General features: G+C 40.1%; 1 protein-coding gene across 1 annotated transcript; it reads left to right on the forward strand.

The window, feature by feature from the left end:
* The first annotated feature begins 16,581 nt into the window (after positions 1–16,581).
* On the forward strand, positions 16,582–17,211 carry LOC122123399 (endogenous retrovirus group K member 6 Pro protein-like). Its single transcript, XM_042697739.1, has one exon. It carries the CDS (start codon positions 16,582–16,584, stop codon positions 17,209–17,211), a length of 630 nt encoding a protein of 209 aa, XP_042553673.1.
* The last annotated feature ends 7,011 nt before the right edge of the window (positions 17,212–24,222 follow it).

The raw sequence follows: 24,222 nt of genomic DNA on the forward strand, positions 1-24,222 counted from the left end.
TGGATTAAGTGGTAGAGTGTTCACCTTGAGCTGAAGGGCTCAGGGTCAGTGCCCAGACTAGAGTTCGAGACTCACAACTGGAAAAAAAGTGAGGGTTAATTAAAATACTTTTCCTATTTGCTAATTACGAGAACATTCTTTGGAAGATGAACACTGATGTACACCAGAATTGGAGTCAAGGTTCAAGTGTAGCACATACATATGCCCATCCTCTCAGACTGTAGCATTGTAATATTGTGTCCTATAGGGTTCTTAAAAGTCCAAGGTTAAAAGGCTTATTATGCTCCACAAGCCCTTTGTGATAAGCAGTTGAATTGTATTGTCAATGTCATTATAGTTCTGAACCTAGCAGAGCACAAGTAGCTCATGCCCATCACCCTAGGTCAGGAGGTTGAGGTCTCAGGATCACAGGGTGAAGCCAGCCAAAGGAAGAAATCTATGACAAAATGACTTCCACTTCTGAAAGGTCAGATGTTCAAGAGCTTCTTGTGTTTCCCTTGGTGATGAGAATTTACTTGCACATTAAATGTTCTTAGAGTTCTCGAGCTATAGAAGAAGGAAAGAAACATTATTGACCTGTCCTGGATTCAAATGAAGTTCTCAGGATCCAAGCCCTAGCTCTGATAGCAGGAAGAACTCCAGTGTAACTCTGTAATTGAAGGACAGAAAACAGTTTCAAAAGCCAGGCTAGGTGCAGAGACCAGGCCTACAGGATTAGGAGGCAGAATGTACACACTCAACAGGGAAGTGAGCTGCAAAACCACTTCATTTATTCCAGGCACAAGCAGCAATGGGGAAAACCTGCAACATTTGATAAAGTTACACCAGGGTCAGGCTTTACTCAGCCTCTTCAAACAATGACTAATTAACCTTCCTCCCTCATGTGAAGGGAGCCTCAGGCTACCGTTAGGTTACCAATAGAGAGCCAGTTTAGTGAGGGAGAGGGGAGGAATAGAGTAAACAAAACCCTGCTCGCTGGTATTAGGGAGTGGGTTTTTGACTCTCCATCTATCAGATTTGAAGACCCTTGTGTCTCTGCCAGTCCATTCTCCTTCCTTCATTCTCCACATAATTAATGCAAATCCCCAGACTAACTAAAGGCAGGACTGTTTCTATTTTGTCTCCAAGCACATGAGTTAGAACCTAGCTCTGCCCTCTTGACTCTGGGGCTCTTGGTTGCCTGAGAAGTGGGAAAGAGACAGTCATCCTGCTCTGGGGTTATGTGAAGGCACACTGCAAAAGGCCTCCTGACTGGGAAGTGTTCCCTTCTTTTCTCCTGACGTCCAAACATTAATCTATCATCTTCCTTCCTTCCTTCCTTCCTTCCTTCCTTCCTTCCTTCCTTCCTTCCTTCCTTCCTTCCTTCCTTCCTTCCTTCTTTCTTTCCTTCTTTCTTTCTTTCTTTCTTTCTTTCTTTCTTCTCTTTCTTTCTTTCTTTCTTTCTTTCTTTCTTTCTTTCTTTCTTTCTTTCTTTCTTTCTTTCTTTCTTTCTTTCTTTCTTTCTCTCTTCCTATCTATCTATCTACCTAACTACCTAGGTATCTCTTTGCCAGGTCTTGGGTTGAACTTAAGGCCTGGGCACTGTCTGTAGCACTCTACTACTTGAGCCTCAACACCAATTCTGGCCTTTTCTGTGTATGTGCTTCTGAAGAATCGTACCCAGGGCTTCTTGCATGCTAGGCAAGCACTCTCTCACTAATCCACATTCCCAGACCCCTCATATTTTTCTTAATGGTAGTTTTTACGTAAGTATGCTACCATTTTATGTCCCCAAGTTTAATTTTCTGAAGACTGGTTACTTCTAAAAAATCCTATTTTCTGTTCCCCTGCCTGATTTGTGACTGTTCCTGCATTGTCCTCATAATAAAATGCTAATAAAGACTGCTGAGATCTTCAGTGTGCATCATATAAAGACACAGGCCTGGAACCCTGGAAGAGAAAGCAATGGTCCTGATATGAAGAGGATGATGCAGTAGGCGCAAGGATTATATCTGAAAAATAAATAAATAAATAAAAGAAGCATCATTGCATACAGTGTGTTTGAACTCAGGGAGGTAATATACACACATAAATAAGTAGGGCACTGATCCATAAACGTGGCCTTCTCTTTTTGAAAAATTTTTTGAGGCTATCCCGTGGCTTAAACTCAGGGTCTGATGCGTTCCTCAGCTGTTTTTCCCAAGGCTGCGGCTTTACCACTGCCACAGCTCCACTACCAGCCATCTGGTGGTGAATCGGACATAAGTGCCTCCCAGGCTTTCCTGCCTGGTCTAGCCTGTTTCTCCTGCTCAACTTTCTCTCTCAAAGCTCGGTCCCTACCTTCTGGGCCACTGCTCCACTTCTGGTTTTCTGGTGGTTTATTGGACATAAGAGTCTCACAGACTTCCTGCTAAGGCCGACTTTGAAGGGTGATCTCCCAAAAAGGTTTCAAGCGGCTTTCCTCAGGGACTCACCAAGGAGCCCCTCCACACAAAACCTGTAGTCTAAATCTCAAGAGGCACTAGAGAAAAGTGATGCATGAAGATGCTTCTAGTGTATTCTAGATACTTAAGGTTGGAGACACACAACACTCCTAATTATTAGATCATTTTGTAGGCAAAAGAAGCAATGCAGACAGTATAAGGATCGCTCTAGCTTTTGGTCCGCCCATCTTGAGACAGTAAATTGTTGTAGCTCAATGCTAACTGGCAGAGCTGGCATGTCCTGTGGACATTTGCTCCCAAATCCTGTGACACTCATTTCTCACTTTTGGTTTCAAACCTATGAACAGATGGTAAGAGGAGGAGAGAAAATCTTTATTAGAGAAAGCAGCTATAAAGGACATTGGGTAGTTAACTTATAAATTCATAACACTGGTATGACCCTGTTAAGAAGTCAGGTTTCCAGATTAAAAAATGAAGAAGAAAAGAAAGAAGGTGCCAGTGGCTTCTCATTGTAATCTCAGCTCCTTAGTAGGCTGAGATGTAGAGAATCTGAGTTTGAATCCAGCCAGCGTAGGAATGTCTATGACACTGTTATTTCTAAGAGATCACAGAAAAACCCAGAAGTGGGATTTTGATTCAAGATTAATGCACTACCCTTGAGCAAAAGGATCTCAGGAACAATACTTAGGCTCATAGTTCAACACCAGGACCTGCCCCCTCAAAAAGAACCTGTACTTCCATATCTTTGTGTATGTATGTATTATTCCTATAGGTGAAGCTCCAGAGTAGGTATGATGAATGGCACCAATCTAGAAAATTTGTATCCAATAAAATGATTTCATAACAGAGACTGATTTCATGACAGTGCATGTTCTGCGACTCCCCTCACTGTTCCCAGTATAGCCTGAGGGTTTCTCTGCATCCCAGGCCTGCTGGAAGAAGTCTCTCTCATTGTCTGGACAGGCAGACAAAAGGCCTAAGTTCTGTACAGCAGTGTAACAAACAACTCCATCTGTGTCAGATAGTGAGAATGAGTGTGGGTGGGCTCTGAAGTTCAGGATAAAAGGTCTATTTTTAGCCCAATCTATTTCTTTCCCCAGTGCTCTGGTTTGACAGGAAGCCATTTGTGCCCACTCCCGTGGCAGGCCAAGTCCTGTGCACTTATCCTGCCATTGTGAGACTATATTCCCGTGTTCAGATACAGTGCTCAATATAATTCAGCAGTCCCTTCTGGCAGACAACTAGGGCACTGAAACTCATGAAAGGTTTCATTGAGGATGACGATGGGCCTATGATGCCTCTCCTAGGTTTCTGGAAGCTTGGGAAATCCAAGCACATACCTGATATCACAAAGCTTCCTGTCATCTAGGGCTCGTAAAGCTCTTCAGGTTTTGAAACATTTGACCTCTCCTAGTTGGGCCCTGGCTGGCTAGGTTTTGGGGTTGAAAGCAGGGCTGGGGTGCTGACCATGAGCTCAGTGTAGAAGCCCAGTGCTTTAACCATTTTGTCTAACAGCATCACTTCTAGTCTGTGAGTGTGTGTGTGTGTGTGTGTGTGTGTGTGTGTGAGCCCGCGTGTGCACATTCACATACACCATTCCTGGAATTTGAACTCAGGTCCTGAGCACTGTACCTATTTTCTCTTGTATAAGGATACCCCTGTCCCACTTGAGCCACAGAGACACTTCAGGCTTCTTTTTAGTGATATGGTCCTGAGAAATCAAACCCAGGGTTTCATATATGCAAAACACTCTACACGCTACACATTCCCAGCCCTCTACTTCAGGTTTGTTAGTTTGTTTCTATCTTTTCTTTATTGTTGTAGGAGTTGAAAGCTGGACCTGGGTACTGTCCTTGAGCTCTTCTCCTCAAGTCTTGTGCTCTACCACTTGAGCCAAACAACACTTCAGCTTTTTGGGGGGTCAATCGGAGCTAAGTGTCTCAAGGTCTTTCCTGCCCAGGCTAGCTTTGAACCATGATCCTCAGATCTCATCCTCCTGGGTAGGTAGGATGACAGACATGAACAACAAGCACCCAGATTCCACTTCGGGTTTCTTAGTGGTGAATTGGAAATAATAGGCTCATGGAGATAATTGAAGATAATAGGCTTTTTTGTCTGGGATCGTTTGGAACCCAGATCCTCAGATCTCAGCTTCCTGAGAAGGCAGGATGACAGACCTCAGCTATAGACCCCTAGGCTGTAGCCTCTGCTACAAGGGGATCCTTGTCTCCACGTGTTGGAGTGCTAGTTATAAGCCCAAGAGGTAAGGGCCAGCACCTAGACCCTGAGTTCAAGGTTCATGAATGAGAAAAAACAAAACAAAACAATTGTCTGCAGGAGACAACTTACTAGTCCTCAGTAATACATCTTTGTCCCTGCCATGGGGACATAAATGAGCCTCCATATTCTTGTCTGCATAATCATCTCAGTTGTGGAGATGTTACAAGGACCCAAAGAAAGAATGCACCCTGTGAAGGACACAGCACATTGCACTCTTTGCATGACTCAGCACACAGCATCCTTTGAAAGACTCAGCACACAGCACCCAATGCAGGATGCAGCAAACTGCACCCCTGTGATGGACTCGGCACCTAGCTCTATTCCACAAGCTTTCATTAGAATTAGGGTGCTTCTCATCAGTATCACCATTTTTTGAGGAACATTCCACAAACCACACAAGTTCACATCTAATGGTTTAGTGTGGTGTTTTTATTTTTTGGGGGGCGGGGAGGGTTAGCCATGGGGCTTGAACTCTAAACATGAGGATACTATTCTAATAACTTTTGCTCAAGGCTAGAGCTCTACCACTTCAAGCCATATTTCAAAGATTCTAGCAGACTTCCTGCCATGTTTTAAAGCCCCTGAGCACCCAGGATGTGGGGATAAGCCAGGGTAACCAGGATGACGGGGATAATCCATGGATCTGGGTTGCAGCAGTTTACATCTGGCTAAGTCAGGTTAGGTGGCAGCTGTCAGCACCAGACTCCTAGATTGCCTTGTGATGAGGTCTTTGAAGTCCTGTCCTTCTTGCCCTTCTATAGTTGCAGTTAGAACATTCTACTTTTTTGGCGGCAGTCCTGGAGCTTGAGTATGGGCTTTGACCCTGTTCCTAAGGGTTTGTGCTCAAGGCTAGCACACAATTGAATGAAACACAGCAGAACTTCTGGGTTTTCTATTTATGTGATACTGAGGAATCAACCCAGTGCTTCTTGCTTCCTAGGTGAGCATTCAACCATTGAGCCACAGGAGTGAATGAGATATAAATAGACAGAGATTGTTGTATATAAAAAATTATATACACAAAAAGAGAGATGTCTGGATATTATTAAATTATAGATAGTATTACTACCAATTATTACGGTATTAAATTATGTCTCCATTTAATGATGTGTCCCAGTTAACAATTAATAAAGCATTAATTAAAATTACTCAATATCCTGTTATTGTTTATCACATATGTATGTACATACCTACATCTAATTATGTACTTTACAGAATGGAGACAGATACCTATATATTATTAAATTATGCATCATGTATTGCTACTAATTATTAGATATTTATGTTTCCATGAAATTTTTTATTCTGTTAATGCTTAATAAAATATTAAACTTAATCCACGTCCTATAATTTTTGTGTCTAATTTCATCCTAGAATGATTCCCTACTAATTCAATCTGTTTTTCATTTATTGTAATGACAATTCTTCTACTTATGACATTTTTTACATTATTACATCCTATTACATAGCATATAGATTTGCATCTGAATTATACACCCTACCTGTCACCGAGCACTTTCAAAGAAAAAGAAAACATGTTTCACGCTCGGCTTCTCATTCCACAATTACATGTTTGGCAGTTCTGGGATCTAAACTCAGGGCCTAGAAGGATCAGTTCGTGAATGGGTGACTGTCAGCACAGCAGCCTCTAGCCAATTCAGCTGCCAGGAAGTTCTTACGCCCTGAGATTGAGCCCCGTATGTTGACCACATATTGCACTTATTGTAGTTACTCATTTTTTGCTTTATTCACTTATTTACCACTTATTTATTGACTTATTACACATGAAATATTTATTACATTTATTACATAGGATATAGTTTTGCCTATGTATGAAACTTCACACCTGACACTCAGGACTTTCACAGAAAAGGAAAACGTATCACCATGGGCTTCTTACTCTATGATTCAAATTTGTTAGTGCTGGCATCTGAACTCACAGTCTACAAGGCCCAATTCATTAATGGGTAAGTGTCAGCATGCCAGCCTGGAGCATATTGAGCTGACTAGCATTTCCATCACCTGAGATTTAGGAGTTGACAAAATAAAAACACATTGACATGCGATTGTAGTACACAATTAAATATAGATCATTATAGAGTGCCGGAAATGTCTACACATTATTCAGCTATATAGGCTACATTGCTGCCAATTCTTGGGTATTTATTATGCCTTCATGTAATTAATATTATTGTTTTCAGCCTTAATGAATTATTAATTAAATCAACCATTGTCCTGAAACTATAGCATACATGTAATTAATAGTATTCTTTGAATGTGTCAAAAGCATACATTAAAATCAATTGGCCTCCTAAAATCACTCTAATTGTATAGTAGTATTCAGAAATAACTAATTCAACCTTGCCATTCATAATCTTCCATCGGTATTCCTATGACTATGAAGGAGACTCTTTGGATCTCTTAGGGGTCAGGACCAGGCTTCAAACACAGGGTCTATGTTGCTGTGTTGGCCTATGGTTTCCCTGGTAGCCTGCCAGCTTTCAGCAATGCCAGGTTACCAACATTTTTCAACCATGTCATTCAGACCCAGGATGGTCACCTAGCAAAGAAAAAAATGTAAAATTGGCAGCCATCTGCAAATTGCTAGTGTTTTTTCTGTTTTGCATTAAATTTTTTTTCCTGTCAGCCCAATGGCTGGTCCCAATGGACCCAGGAACCCAGGTTTGGCTGTGGGTCCAGTGGCTGCACCCCTGCCTAGAGTGATCAAACCTGGGGCAGAACTGCCACTATCTAAGTTCAAGCTCAGGGCTTGACAAAATAAAAATAAATACAGGAGTTCCGGGAAGATGGCAGAGGAGAAGCTGGAGGCTAAACAAGCTCTCGCATAGAAAGCAGTTTTAGTGCTCCAGTGAACAGTCCTAAGCCAGAGAATCACACCAAGTGTGCCATCCCAGTACAGAGAGTTAGGCCAAAGAGGGAAAATCCAGGCAAGGAAACAGATCTGCACACTTGTCAGTAGCCACACGCGGCGGCCGTAGCCACCATACCTGCAACACAGAGAGTCCAGGACAACGACGCCAAATGCAGCAGGTGAGTGGATTCTACTCAACACCAGCAAGAACTGATAAGGAGCAGACATCTTCATCCTGCAGACTGCAGACCAGAGATGACCCAAGAACCAAGACTCTGGCATGAGTAGAAGCCTGACATCCTCCCTCCTTCTCAGAGAGCAGAGGAATAAGACCACCCCTCCCCACCCCAATACCAGAGATCTCCATCTTTGATACTGACAAAGGCCTGACTGTGCAGCTAGCTCCAACTCAGGCTTTGAAAGAAAACAAGAGTCATTTAGCAGGTCACAGGAACCTATGCTGACATTCCAAGCTCAGCTACACTCAGTGAAAAGTCACCCAGCACAGCTGAGCAAGCTCCACCAGCCCCAGGAGTGGCTTTCTTCACTGGGTAAACAGAGTCAGAGGCTGCCCCTCCCTATAGTAACCTTGACAATCAATTGACATTCAGTAAACATAAACCCTGAGAACGGCTCCAAGCTGGGCTCTGTCAGTGTCTCAGAAGCTAGCCCCTCAGGGAAAAGCTACTGTTTTCTAAAAGTCCTACACCCCACCAGAAACTAGCCTCATCACAGCATCTCCAAACTAGAAGAAATAACCATCTCCCTCTTTTGTGAAACTCAAAGCAGATCTCTTTCTCGTTGAACTAGCCTGGGAGGAGGATCACAAAATTCTGGGTAGAGCAGAGCATTTTTCTGCCTGCTCAAACAAACTGACTTAAGAAACCAACCAAGCCACAGGAAAATCAAACACCACAAGCAGACCAGAGACTCAACAAGAGACAGTTACAGACACAAGGGAGATACAGGATCTACCCATCCACCCCAAAAATATCAAAGAATTCTTTTCTTGTACATTTTATAATTTTTTTAAACTTTTTAATTTTTATCTTTAAAATTTTTTTTTATTAACTCTTTTTTTCTTCCTCTTATACTTTTCATTTTAAGGGTTTATGTGTGTGTGTGATTTTTTTCTTTTTTTGCTTTTTATTCATTTTTTTGTTTAGCTCTACAGACTTTTGATCCTTTTCTTTCTTTCTTTTTCTTTCTTTCTTTCCTTCTTTCTTTCTTTCCTTCTTTCTTTCTTTCTTTGTTTCTCATTCTTTCACTTTTTCTTCTCTTTCGTTCTTCTTTGTGTGACTTAATTGCTGTTCTGCTCACCCTCAGATATACCCACAGTCGATTATTAGACCTTATCCCCCATTTTGTACACACTTAATCCAGAAATTTATTACTCAGTTCAATACCTCTTAGACTTAAGTTCCTTAATAGCAGTATTACCTCTATATACCTATATAATATTTTAAACATTTTTATTTTTAAGATTTTCACATCTCATTCTATCCCTCCTCTTCTCTTATCCTATCCCCATTCTTCTCTGAATATTACATTGTTAATTTGCATAATTTATAAGTGTTTCACTTTTAATTTTTAATTTTTGTTTCTATTTTTTCTTGCCCCTTTTTTTCTCTTTTTTCTCTCTCTCTACTATCATTCTATCCAACGTATTGCCCAATTTGATATTAGGATTTATTCAAGTTAACTCTCCCTCTACATTTCCACATCCCTCTATTCCTATTTTTACCCACATATCTCCCTTAACCTAATAATGTCTGCTTTGCCAAATACTTCTTTGCAGTTCGCAGCACACTTATACATAGTTGTTTGATGTTGAATAGATATATCTGTTGAACTAGATTGTATCTGCAGACTTTTTACTGTGCAACTGCAGACTTTGGTTGATGCTTGCCTTAAGATAGTGTTCTAGCGCAAAACTGGTGTTACATTCAACCCAAATGGGCAGAATAAACCTGAAAAACCCAAGAAAAATGGTAAGTCTGGGTATCTCAACTCCCACTCATGGTAATCAGGGGACAGAACAGGAAATGAATAATCCAGAGGAGAGTTTCCAAAAAGCTCTACAAACACTACTGGTAATCATGGTAAATGAAAAGATTGAAAACCTGCAAAGACTTTGTGTGAGCGTGATAGGGAGAGAGTGAGAGAAGACATACCAAAGGTCAATACAGGAATATCATGAGCCTGAGGAAGCTACTCACAGATTGATACAGGAATTGTATGAGCAGCTTGAGAACACTCAAAAAGAAATAAAACAATGGTGTGAGCAGGCTATCAGTCAAAGAGATAGACATGAATTGTGGGAGCTGGCATAGAAGAGACAAAGAGAAAGTCATGAATGGTGTTAGGAGGCTGAGAACACTCAAAAAGAACTACAGGAATTGAGTGAACATAATGAAGCTAATCGAGTGATACAGAAATTGAGAGAACGGGATGAGAATACACAAAGATCACTAAAGGCATCCATGGAATCCATAAATAGAGAGCTGAAAGAAGTCAGGAAGTCCACAAAGGGAATGCTAACTGGAACCCAACAGAAGGAATGATAGTCCAAGGAAACCATAACCAATCAATTAAGAGACGAGAATAAACTCTGAACACTAAATTAAGGAAGTAAAGAAGTTAATACAAGATCTAAAACAAACCTCCAACAAAGAATTGGAAGCCATCAAAGCCAACCAACTAGAAGGAAAAGAAATAAATAACAAAGTTGAAAGTCTTGATAGTAGATTGAATCTCGGGGAGTGAAGACAGCGTAGATATTATAGAGAAAGAACATACAACCATTCAAGAAAAATCCAAGAAATATGCTAGATCTATTCAACACATGGAAGACACCATCAGAAGGCCTAATCTGAGGATAATGGGTGTAGAGGAGCACCTAGAAATAGAAGTTAATGGTCTAGGAAATTTGGTTAACAGGATCCTAGCATAGAACTTCCCCAAAATGCAAAAAGATAGACCTATTAAGATACAAGAAGCTTTTAAAAATACAAATAGACCTGGCCAAAACAGGACATCCCACTCTCACAGTATAATCCTTGCAGGATCAATTCAGACCAAGGAAAACATCCTTAAAGCTGTCAAGGAGAAAAGATCAATCACCTATAAAGGGAAACCAATTAGAATCACCTCAGATTTCTCAGCAGAGACAATTAAAGCAAGAAGATCTTGGAATGATGTATGCCATGCCCTAATGACAAACAAATATCAACCAAGAATAATATACCCAGCTAAACTCTCCTTCATAACCCAAGGTCAAAGAAAGTCCTTCCATAGCAAAGAAAAATTGAAATAATTTATCTCCACTAAACCAGCCCTACAAAAGATTCTTAAAGATGTCCTACACATAGAAAACCAACAAGACCACAATAAAGGCTAAGAAACTAAATCCAAACTGAGAATCCAAGAAGCATAGGAAGAACTCAGTTGCCTTAGCCCCCAACAAGGTGGATAAAATGGCAGGAACTCACTAATACCTCTCAGTCCTATATCTCAACATTACTGAACTTAACTCTCCAATTAAGCGACATAGACTGTCTAGTTCGATTAAAAAGCAAGATCCTTCCATCTGCTGCCCTCAGGATTCATTTCTTGCCCATAAAAACAAAAACATTTTCAATATGAAAGTCTGGAACAAAATCTACCTAGCAAACAGCCCCCATTATCAAATGGGAGTTGCAATACTAATATCAGATAAAATAGACTTCAAATTAAAACTAGTGAGAAGAGATAAAGAAGGTCACTACACACTAATAAAGGGAAATCTCCTTCTGGAGGATATTACAATTCTAAATATCTTTTCGCCAAACAACGGAGCACCCAAATTTATCCAAGAAACACTATTTTCCCTCAAATCCCACATAGATCGAAGGACATTAATTGTAGGGGACGTTAACACACCACTTTCCCCACTAGATAGATCAACTCGGCAAAAACTCAAAAGGGAAACTGCAGACCTAAACAACTGCATAAATCAATTAGCTTTAACACACACCTACCAAATATTTCAATCAGCAACATCAGAATACATGGTTTTCTCAGCAGCACATGGAACATTTTCCAAAATAGACGGCATTTTAGGCCACAAAGCAAACTTGTCCACATTCAGATACATTGAATTTATACCTTGCATTCTCTAGGAACACAAGGGAATAAAATTAGAACTCAACACTAAAAACCACCAAAGAGGGTCCTGTAACAACGCAAAGAGCCGGATAAACACACTGCTGAATCACGATTGGTTAATGGAAGAGATTAGAATGGAAATTCAAGTGTTCATATTATTCAACAAAAATGAGCACACAAAATACCAGCTCCTCTGTGAAACAGCAACAGCAGTACTCAGAGGCAAGTTTATAGCTCTCAGTTCTTACATCAACAAATTGGAGAGATCTGAAACCAACAATTGAATGAGACATCTGAGCCTCCTTGTAAAAGGGCAGTAAAAAAAACCCCAATCCAGTAGATGGAAACAAATAATTAAAATTAAATCAGAATTAAATGAATTAGAATTAAAAAAAAAAACACAGAAAGTATCAACACAACAAAGAGTTGGTTCTTCGAAAAAATCAACGAAATTGACAGACGCTTAGCAAATCTTATCAGAAAAAGAAGAGAACACATTCATAATATGTATTATAATGTAGGTCAGTTGGTAGGAAAGGAAGTGGAAAACAATACTACATCCAATGAAGCTGACATTCCTATTACATCACTAAGGAAGTAGTGTTAAGACCTGCAGGACTCATAGGGTTGTTGCATGTGACATTACTATGTAAAACACTATTAACGCTCATCTCAGACATCTATAACATTCTGCTTCCATTTTCAAGGTCAAAAGCCAAATATCTATGACTTTTTATTAATTGGGTATGTTTCCTAGGAAGGAAGAAGGAGGATTTGGTAGGTGATGATGGAAAAATATGTATATTAGCTCGTGTACAAATTTTTTGCAGTTTTATTTATTTATTTTTCTTCTTTATATTATTTTTTTATTGTGAAAATACTTTACAGAAGGGTTACAATTACATGGGCAAGATAATGAGTACATTTCTTATCAAGCATTGTAGCCTCCTCCTTTGATTCCCCTTCCCATCCCTTCCCATCCTCCCTCCGCACCCCAACCCAATCCTCCTCGCTACCTCCCCCACCAAAGTTGTAAAGTTCATTTTTTGACATATCGACTTGTACATTGTTGCAATTGGTCCACTTGTATGCCTATTTAAACGATTTTTTGCAGTTTTAAAAAGTGCTACTGATGAATTCACACTTACATCTAATTGACTTGCTGTCTGCACAAGATGCATATAAATGAAGATATTTATTCTGGTGGATAGTCACATATATTAACAAAATCAATTCTGGAAAAGAAAAGATACTAGGTAAGAAATTATAAAATATTGTCTATAAAATGGTTTATTTTCTTAGAGAACAAAAGGTAGTATTGAAATGATTAGTCCAGCTTTCTTTGAGATTTTATGCTGTCTCAGTATCAAAATGTTCTCTAATTCCTGTAACATCCAAGCATAAAAGACATGATTTGAAGATCTCAGTAGTTTTAGAAACAAGGGTACATAATACCTTCCTTCCTGCAGAGACATGTGAGCACAAGTATGATTGATTGTATTATAGTTCTCTTTATCTCAAGTGTTGCATATCTTGGTATATTACTCTATGTCTTGCATCAGCTTCTGTAGGTGAGATTTACCTCTACCTGCAATGTCAAAATGGGTTATGTGACTTTCTTCAGTTTACAAAAGTGAACCAGAATTGGAGAAAGACTATTTCTAGGTGAAGATTTCTATCTCATTGTCTGTGTCTAAAAGCTGACTTGTTTTCCCTTAGCCATAATAATAGCATATTTCAGAGTGAGTCTTCCTTCAATTTATATACTGGAAGAAGATAGCATGTGAAATTGAAGCAAAACTCAAATTCAGCCTTATACATATAACACAGGCAGAATTAAGCTAATATTAGAATGTGATATTAAGATGTTAGTTTCTTACCATCCTTGTATACCATTATGATAGTTGACTATAGCACACCAGAATTTAACAAATCCTAACCAAGAACTTAACAAATAGATAAAATTTCCTGTTGGAAATTATTACAATATTTTATAAATAAGCATTCTCTATGTGATCACTTGTAGGGTTATCTTTTCTATAGATGGGTTTAATCACTCTAGAGCACTGTATCTAATATCTATTATCATTATCCAGACCTTGTGATTGTGATGAGGATGAATAAAATATCTAGATTTCTTCTTCTCTTTTCCTCTTCTCCTATTTCTAGTGTGAATTCTCATCCTTTCTCCAAATTCTATTAATAAAGGAAGAATGACACATTGTGTATTTCAACCAAAAGGCTTCAAATCAAGAATTTCATTCTTTCAGAAACAGATGAATTAAATCAGAGTGGCTCAAGGAAGAATAAAAACAGGATTTTTTTTCCCCTTTCTGGCTTCCACCTTAGAGTATGAACATGACTCTAAATATCTAATAAACCATTTCCCTCGACTAATTTTTTAAAATATAGTTTTTTAAATAAATGATAATTTAAAAATAAATAGTAATTTGTTGTTTGTTTTTGGGAGGCATGAAATAAGACTGCATTAACAATGTGTGAGTTGAGAGACTAAATTATATCAGAATCTAAACATAATGAAAAATAGACGATTTTAAGATAAATCGCTTGTAGATATATTTTTAATATGATATACCCACAAAGTCATCTACTTTCTTCTTTTCCTCTCCATGCTGATTCAACTTCAATAAGCAGTTCATGTAATTCAAATGGCTGCCTTTCTTTCAAAAATAGATTAGACCCAAAAAAGTTAGAAAAAGAAAACCAGTATTGGGTGATGCATTCTTTAAAAATAGCAGTCAAATAAATATTAATGATAATTCCAAAATAATAACAACCAAATGCTCTTGAAAAGAGAAGATTGTATTCAGAATATATAAAAAGTGATAGTGCCAGAACTGCTTCAGGCATTTAGGATTTCTAGTACATGACAATGTTTTAATCAGGATTAATTGCTTTCAGGGACTAAATTTTTTCTAGTTATATTTCATTGAAGAAATATAATATGTAGAGTGGTTAAGGAAGGTGAAGAATTTTTAAAAATTAAATTTACAGGGAGTCAGGCCTCCCTTGCCCCAAAACCCTTCTCCTATCCCCCCTCAGTCGCGTCTCATTGTCCCTCGGTTTCCAAACCAATGCCTGACGCTAACAGTGACTCACAATTACAAAAACCAAAAGCTATATACACGGTTCTTTCTAACCTCAGATCCCAAAGGCCCAATGATGCTGTCCGTCCCCCGGAGGACTAGGCCACTTTAGAAGAGGAGGCTGCTAGATACCATGCCTCAGACTGGCCCCCTCTAAACCCCTTGGGCATGCAACCTTCTCCCTATAAAACAGCCCCTCCCTTCTGTGCCCCTGCCTTGGCCTCTTCAACAGATCTTGAGGAGGTCACCAGACAAGCCACAGTTAATCTTTCCCGGGAAGCCCAGTCCTTAAGGGCCCTACTTCAGGCCAAGAAAGAAAAGGCCCAACTATTACAACTATATAAACTGGACCTAGAAATTAGGAACACAAATTTACAAAAATTAATGACAAAAAAGAAAAAGATCCTTCATGCTTTTCCAGTCACTCTGTCTCAAATGAGCCATTTCGGAAAATCTAAAAGGAGAATCTGATGATCAAGAGACTGAGGCAGATGACAGAGAGGAAGAGCGGGAGGGAGGGCCCAAGTGTGATGACTCAAATGGGGAAGAGAAAGGAGGAGAGCATCTGGTTATTAGAGCTCAAAAATACCATCACCTTAAATTTAGACATATTAAAGAATTAAAAAATGCTGTTTCCTTGTACAGCCCTACCGCTCCTTTTACCATTTCTCTTTTGGAATCATTGAGCGAGGACTGGCTTACAGTAAATGACTGGGCCATGCTAACCAAGGCTACTTTAACACGAGGAGCTTTTCTTTTATGGAAGGCTGATTATGATGAAAGGTGCCAGGATATAGCTCGTTGTAACACATCTGCTGGTTGTCACTCTAAGTCCTGGACCATAGAAAAATTGATGGGCAATAAGCCATTTGATACTAATGAAAAACAGGCTAAATTTCCCCCAGGATTGCTTGTTCAGATTCAACACGCTGCCCTTAGGGCCTGGAAAAACCTCCCTTCTCAAGGGTCCGCTGTTACCTCCTTGGCCAAAGTTCTACAGGGACCCCATGAATCTTACAGTGAGTTCATTGGACACCTTACAGAGGCTGCCGAGTGCCTTATGGGAAAGGAAGAAACTGATAATGAGCTTATTAAACATCTTGCTTTTGAAAATGCCAATTCTGCTTGCCAAACGGCTTTATGTCCCCACCGCCGTGACAAAACCATTACTGACTTTATCAGACTTTGCTCTAATGTTGACCCCGCCTCGCGCAACATCGGCCTGGCCATAGGCGCTGCCCTTAAGGATTTTACTCAGAGCCAAAAACCTAAAACCTGCTTTAATTGTAAACAGCCTGGCCATTTTTCAAAGGACTGTACGACCCCCAAGCCTGAAAAACCACCCCCTCTGTCTTTATGCCCAACGTGCAAACGGGTCATACATTGGGCCTCCGAATGTCGCTCCAAAACCAATATCCAGGGCAATCCCCTACCACCCAAACAGGGAAACTTTGTCTGGGGTCTGCCCCAGGGCCGCAAAATCAAAACAGGACAGAACCCTGGAGCTGTCAGGTTCGTCCCCCAAGTGACCCCTCACGAACCATCAGCGCCCTCATATGGGCAACCACAGGAAGTGCAGGATTGGACCTCTGTGCCTCCTCCCACACAATATTGACCCCCGAGTTAGGAAATCAGATTCTTTCCACAGGAGTGTTTGGTCCACCGCCCCCAAACACCTTTGGTCTCATTCTGGGGTGTGGTAGTGCTGTTTTTCAGGGCCTTAGTATTTCCCCTGGGGTTATTGACAAGGACTATGAGGGAGAGATTAAGTTACTGGCTACTGCTTCTCAGGGGCCAGTCAAAAGTTTTTCCTGGACAAAGAATTGCTCAATTAATATTGCTTCCCCTTGATAAGACAAACCCTAGCCTTACACAAAAGAGAGGATCCAGAGGCTTTAGGTCTTCAGATGCTTACTGGGTCCAGGAGATTACTCAGGACCGGCCTCTCTTCAAGCTAAAATTAGATGGGGAAAAATTTGAAGGCCTTATGGATATGGGTGCTGATGCTACAATTATTTCTAAAAGAGACTGGTCCCCATCCTGGCCCCTTACCCCTTCCATGACTCACCTTAAAGGTATTGGACAAACCTCTAACCCATTACAGAGCTCCAAAATTTTAACCTCGGAAGGTGGAGCAAAAAATAAGGGCACAGTCCAGCTGTACGTGGTTGAGACCCTCCTGGTTAACTTGTGGGGACGTGATATTTTATCCCAAATGAAGCTTATAATGTATAGTCCAAATGAATTGGTTACTCAACAGATGCTTAACCAGGGCTTTCGCCCTGGACAAGGCTTAGGAAAACATTCTCAAGGCCCTAAAGAACCCATTCAGGTGGAGGTAAAAATCATTCCTTTCCGTATGGGCTATAAAAATTTATCCTAGGGCCGTTGACATGCCTGTACTCCATGCAGACAAAATATCCTGGAAAAGGACTGAGCCTGTATGGGTTGATCAATGGCCTTTGTCCTCTGAAAAACTGGCTACGGCTACTACAGGTACAGGTACTACAGCTACAGTACAGGAACAGCTTGCTGCAGGCCACATTGAACCCACCACATCTCCGTGGAACACTCCCATTTTTGTAATTAAAAAGAAATCAGGAAAATGGAGATTACTTCAGGATCTTAGAGAAGTAAATAAGGCCATGGTGTCCATAGGAGCCCTTCAACCCTGACTTCCCACACCCGTGGCTATTCCCACGGGGTAGCATAAGATTGTTATTGATTTAAAGGATTGCTGTTTTACTATTCCTTTACATCCTGAGGACCGTGAATATTTTGTATTTAGTTTACCAGTAACTAATTTTAAAGGCCCTATGCCATGATTTCAGTGGAAGGTTTTTACCCCAGGGCATGGCAAATAGTCCCACATTATGCCAAAAGTTTGTAGCCCAGGTGGTGGATCCATTTAGGCAACAGGGGCCCTCCATATATTTAATTCACTATATGGATGATTTACTTTTAGCGGGCCCTGACCCTGATCAGCTTCTTTACTGCTCCCAAAGACTTTCTAAAGCCCTTACTGACGCTGGCCTTCAAATTGCTCCAGATAAGATCCAGCTGGCTCCTCCCTATACATTTCTGGGCTTTGAGCTTTTTTATAAGAGGATTTTTTCACAAAAAATTCAACTTAGAACAGCCCATTTACAAACTTTAAATGATTTTCGGAGGCTTCTTGGAGACATTAACTGGCTCCAGCCATACCTTAAACTAACTACTGGTGAACTTAAACCTCTATTTGATATCCTTAAAGGGGACCCAAATCCGACCTCCAGCCGATCATTAAACCCCCAAGCCCTAGAAGCGTTGAGATTGGTAGAAACAGCCATTACAAATCAACAAATTACTTTTATTTCCTATAATAAACCCCTTCAGTACATTATATGTGCCACCAGCTTTACACCCACTGGAGTTTTTTGGCAAGAGGGACCTTTGTTTTGGGTACATTTGCCTGCCTCTCCTCCTAAGGTCCTTACACCATGCACCTTCTGGGTAACAGAATTAATCAAAATGGGAAGAGAACATAGTAAAAAAAAATGTTTGGCAAAGATCCTGATAAAATAATACTGCCTTATTCTCCCACTCAAATTCAGTGGTTGATACAAAATGATGATGATTGGGCTGTGTCTTCCATTTCCCTTCAAGGAACCCTTGATAATCATTACCCTGCTAACAAACTTCTCCAGTTTTTAAGATATCAGTCCTTTGTTTTCCCCACACAAACTTCCCCTCAACCCTTATCTCATGCTTTCCTGGCTTTTACTGATGGTTCCCCCAATGGTATAGCAGCTTTTACCATTGATTCTCAGACTGTTTCCCTTCAGTCCCCTTACCATTTGGCACAATCGGTTGAGCTTTTTGCAGTTTTACAAGTGTTTATTCAACTATCTACTGTTCCTTTTAACCTGTATACTGATAGTTACTATATTGCTCATTCCATCCCCTTTCTAGAAACAGTTCCTTATATTAAACCAACCACTAATGCCACCCCACTGTTTTCTTTGATTCAACAGTATATTTTAGCCAGACTTTGCCCCTTTTTTATTGGACACATTTGTGCTCATTCAGGCCTCCCTGGACTTTTAACAAAAGGCAATAATGTAATGGATCAAGCAACTCAGCTTGTTTTTCTGGTGGAACATGATCCTGTATCTCAGGCAAAAGAGGCTCACTCTTTACAGCACCTTAATGCTCAAACACTGCACCTTCTTTATAATATTTCCAGAGAACAGGCGAGGCAAATTGTAAAACAATATCATAATTGTGTCACCTTTTTGCATATTCCCCATTTAGGTGTTAACCCTAGGGGTTTGGTGCCCAATGAAATTTGGCAAATGGATGTTACACATATTCCACCTTTTGGCAGTCTTAAATATCTTCATGTTACCATTGATACATCTAGTGGCTTTATTTTTGCCAGCCTTCACACCGGGGAAGCCCTTAAAAATGTTATTGCCCACGTACTTGCCTGCTTAACTGTTATGGTAAAACCCAACGTTATTAAGACCAATAATGGCCCTGGATATACTGGAAATAACTTTCAACAATTTTGCCACCAGTTACAAATTAAACATATTACTGGGATCCCTTATAGCCCTCAAGGTCAGGACATTGTTGAACCGGCTCACCAAACTTTAAAAAATACACTTCAAAAATTAAAAACGGGGAACCTTTACCCTATAAAAAGAGCTCCAGAAAACATCCTTCATCATGCCTTGTTTGTTATTAATTTCCTAAGCTTGGACATTTACAGAAAATCTGCAGCTGATCGGCTCTGGCATCCACAAACAAGTCAAAATTATGCTACTGTTTGTTTTTTGGAAAGATCCCCTAACCCATCAATGGAAAGGTCCTGACCCCATACTAATTTGGGGCCGCGGGTCTGCCTATATATTTGACAATAAAGAGGGCGCAGCTAGATGGCTTCCAGAAAGCCTTGTTAAACCAGTTGATAACAAGACTAACTAACCCTCCATCTTCCAGGGGAAAAGAGAACCCTGAGAATCCACCCTTGGTTGTTTCACATGCTGTTGCCACTGAAAAATTTGATGATCCTCCACCTGCTGATGCTGGTTCCAGATGCCATTATTGAAGCTGACTCCGGTCATTGGGAATTTCAAGTTTTTGCAATAGAGTTTGACCTCCCACAACTGTTGAATAAGACCTGTTTTAAAAATAGCCAAGTAGAATTATACTTGGATGCCTGAAAACCCACTGTTCAATATATTTGGGGAACTTGTGGCAGCTGAGAACAGAGGTACGTCACAAATCATAAATATATTTGCTGGAAGCATCTGGCCAGTCAAGCAGGCAATTGTATTGCCCTTATTGGTCCTTCCCACATGAACATTCCGGGTCCCTCAGCTCTAATTTGGAGTTGTTGCATCCTACGGGCAAAAAATGTTTTACAGGTGGCTGTAACCCGGTCAAGTATACAATTACTGACCCATTGAATCCCAAGTGGATATCAGGATTAACAGCAGGAATATGGGTGGATGGCCGAGGGCGAGACCCTTATGGGTTCGTACAAATTAAAAGGTTTGGATACCCAAACCCACTGCCTCCCCCGCTGAAGTTCTTATTCAACAGGTTGTTAATTCCTCCCAAGTTTTTTCCTCTATTGTTGCCCAATTGGATCCGGTGCATTCTTGGACCTTCTCCTTAATACTAGACATCCTTAAGAGGTCCTTTTTGCTGCTAAATACCACACGCCCGGAATTTTCACAAGGCTCCTGGCTGTGTATGGGTCCCACCCATGAGATACCTTTAGATGTGGCTGAGTATTTGGCCCCCCCAATGCTAAATTGTTAGAAGTTATCACCTCTTGCCATGCCTCCCAGTATATGTATTCTCCCCAGGTTCTGCTGGAGGTTCTACCAGAAAATTCCACATGCATTAACTATATTACCTTTAATCAAACCAAATATTTTTTAGATTGCTGAAGATTTTTTAACACTTCTGGCCTACAGAAGGAAAAGACATATTGTCTCCCCCCCAAAAAAAACCTCCTTTTTATGCCACGATGGCTTATATCTCTTTTTTAGAGGAAATTGGACTAAAGCCTGTATAATTGTTTTTTTGTTCCCCCCATATTGATATTCTTCCCAGGTCAGAACCCGTTCCCATTTATTTGACTGAGTTTGCACGCAGGAAAATAATGCCCTCATTTATTCCCTTTATCATAGGCTTGGGAGTCAACGCTGGCATGGCTGCAGGTGCTGCTGGCATTGCCACTTCCATTTCAATTCATAACTCCTTACAAAACCAATTGGTTAATGACATTCAAGCAGTAACTCGAATTGTCTTGACCATTCAAGAACAGCTAAACTCCTTGCACAAGTGGTGCTTCAAAATAGGCGAGGCCTCGACCTTCTTACTGCCAGGCAGGATGGTCTCTGTGTTTTCTTACAAGAGGAATGTTGCTTTTATGTTATCCAGAGTGGCATGGTTCGCGATCAAGTTAGACAACTTCAAGAAAACTTAGAAAAAAGAAGATGGCAAGGTGACTCATCCACCCGATGGTGGGGGACTGACAGCATACTCCCCTATGTTCTTCCTCTACTTGGACCCCTTAGTGCAATCCTGCTAATTGTTATTGTGGGATCATGTATTTTTTACAGGATAATTCATTTCGTAAGACAGTAAATTGACTCCCTGACATCCAAATCCCTGCAAATTCATTACCACAGGCTAGATTTGGCCGATCAGGAACGGGGTGACTGACTTTTGTGGAGCCACTGCCTCTTGCTATACAGGCAAGTCAAATGGCAGAGCTTAGGCCTCTTGGCAGCCAAAACCCGAATCGGCTAGACACACATGCCATGGGCACCTATGGAAGGGTGGAACCTAGTGGTATCCGCCGACGAGGGCGACCAAAAACTCGCCATTCGGGCTCATAGAAGCAAACACATCTTCATAGAGCTTGGATCCATCTGTAATCCTCTCCCCTCAAAAAGGATCGTTAAAACGTTCTAGGGGGATGGGTCTCTACTTCCTTCCACTGGTAAAGGCCCTTATACTACCAGACCTCTGCAAGACTCGGTTCAAGATCTTGTCACCCATTCCCTGTAAATAATTGGCCCATTTAATTAAATAAAAAGGGAGGAGATGCCTGGAACCAAGTGTTGTTTGCTAGAAAATACAGCTACTACCTTCGATAAGAGCTGTTAAGCCTTGGAGCCTATTGATACCCTGTTTGACAACATTGCTTGGAGCCACCACTTTGCATAAGAACTGCCACCACTTTGCATAAGAGTCATTAAGCCTTACAACTTTGATAACATTGCTTGGCGCCTTCTGAAGATTCCCCACCTATGACCTTTTGCAAGATATACTTTGCAGTTTTGGTACCTAGCAACCCTATTGACCTGCTGATCCTAATTACCCTGTTCAGCGTGTTATATATATACTGCTGTGTATAAAAAATAAAGTTTGAGACCTTGATCAGTACCCTGTCTTGGTCTCCTTCCTTGTGTCTGGTTTGTCTCTCATTCAGGTCAGTTCCTTTTCCTGCCCTTGTTGACCGACCCTGTGGGCTGGGGCAGTAATTTACACATCAGCCTTCAGAAACACACCAACTCTCCTCGTGCCTCCATTTCTGCATTTTTAAAATGAAGATAACATTCTTCCAACCCTAGATGATGGGATAGGTAACACCATCAGATGACACAGCACACATATTTGCATTATTGTGATTTATCCAACAATTGTTGAATAGCTTGTATAAAAATCTATGAAAAAATTATCTTACAGCTTTTATAAAAATCTCAACCACTAACAATAAAAATATTTAAAAAATCTCAACCATAATTTTATTGGCTTAACATCTTGCTTGAAAGTGTATCCCAAATACCAACAGAATTTACCGTAATTTTTCAAGTTGATAAATCAACTCAATACTCCTTTTCTCTTAAGAAATAAATCCTCTTTATGAGCTCCTCACATTCTGACACATAGCTATGAAGTGCAATTTCATGAGCCCATTATCTCTCATTTTCTGCTCATTGAAATCTGCTTGACAAAATTGTTCTGTTACAAAGCTGGTTGCAAAGACTTTTCTGTGATTTCCCCAAATGATGGTAGTCATTTGTGTAAGTGACTTCATAAACATTTTAAGGCAATCGAAGAAGGAAATTATTGCAGAAAGTTGCACAGGAAATATTTTGAAAATTGTATTATAATCTTTCTTCCTTTTTATTGTCTCTTTTTCTCAGGAGAAGGGATTGAACTCAGGGCCTCAAACTTGCTGGAAAATTGCTCTTGATCCATACACCTAGCACTTTGTTTAGCTTTAGATTGATTTTCAGATAGTTTCTTATTAACTGCCTAGTCTGGTCTCAAACCATGACCCTCCTACTTCTGCCTCTCTTATCACCATGTGGCACCAGTGTGTTTTAAATATTGAAGTCCCAGTATTATACTTTTACCATACCAACTGCAAACCTCCTATACCTTCCAGAGTCTAGCTCATAAGTAGTTAGAATTATTGACATGTACCACTATATCAAGCTGAATTTTCTTAAAAAGAAATCTTCAGTAGCTCTGCTAACAAAGAACTATTCACTCACTTCTCTTTAGTCTCCAATTCTCTACCTCTGTAACTTCTTTCTCATTTTTCTCCTCACTGAAGCAGGCAAGTTTGTGATAACTTCAGATTTGTTAATGTTTTCAAAATATTCCTTGTTAATCTAAACTATTCATTCCTCATGTTCTATATCATAGTGATTTTTCTATACCAAAAATATTCGTCTCAGCTAGGAGAGGTGACTGATGCCTGGAATCCTAGGTACTCTGGAGGCTGAGATGTAAAGATTTTGGTTGGAAGCCAGATAAATATTTTCTATCTAAAAGGAAACTGGGTGCCTCCTAGAAACATAAAAAAAATCATTTCATATTTGTTATAATAACAGCTTACAAATTTAAAGTTATTCACTTGATAAGCTTAATAGAAACAAGGAATCAAACATGAATTTCTCTCAGGAAATACAAGTCATTCATTACAACCCTTACTTGATTTGTGAAAGAGATGAAATCTCATTCAGAAAACATAACTAGGTTCCATTGTTACATTCTCATTTCTGTCTTTATCAAAGATGATTCAGAGGAAACAGACCTAAACAGATATGAGTCCAGCATTTAATGATCTCTCCATGGTTAGAAAGACAATCTTCACAAATTTTCACGCACCTGAACAACTCATACTGTTGATTCGTTCTGAGCCTGGATGAGTTTTCCCATTTGTCCTTCTGTGGCACTGCTTCTGTGTCAGGTGTGTGTCTTTCATTTTATTCGGCCGAAATGGACTCTTATTTCTGATTGCAAACATTCTGAGAAGCTTTTGCCAGGCCACCAGAAGTACAGATAAAATTTTTATCGCATATTCTCCTCTCACAGT

This window comes from Dipodomys spectabilis, unplaced genomic scaffold, assembly GCF_019054845.1.
Source record: "Dipodomys spectabilis isolate Male_0828 unplaced genomic scaffold, ASM1905484v1 ptg000228l, whole genome shotgun sequence".
NCBI classification, from domain to species: domain Eukaryota; kingdom Metazoa; phylum Chordata; class Mammalia; order Rodentia; family Heteromyidae; genus Dipodomys; species Dipodomys spectabilis.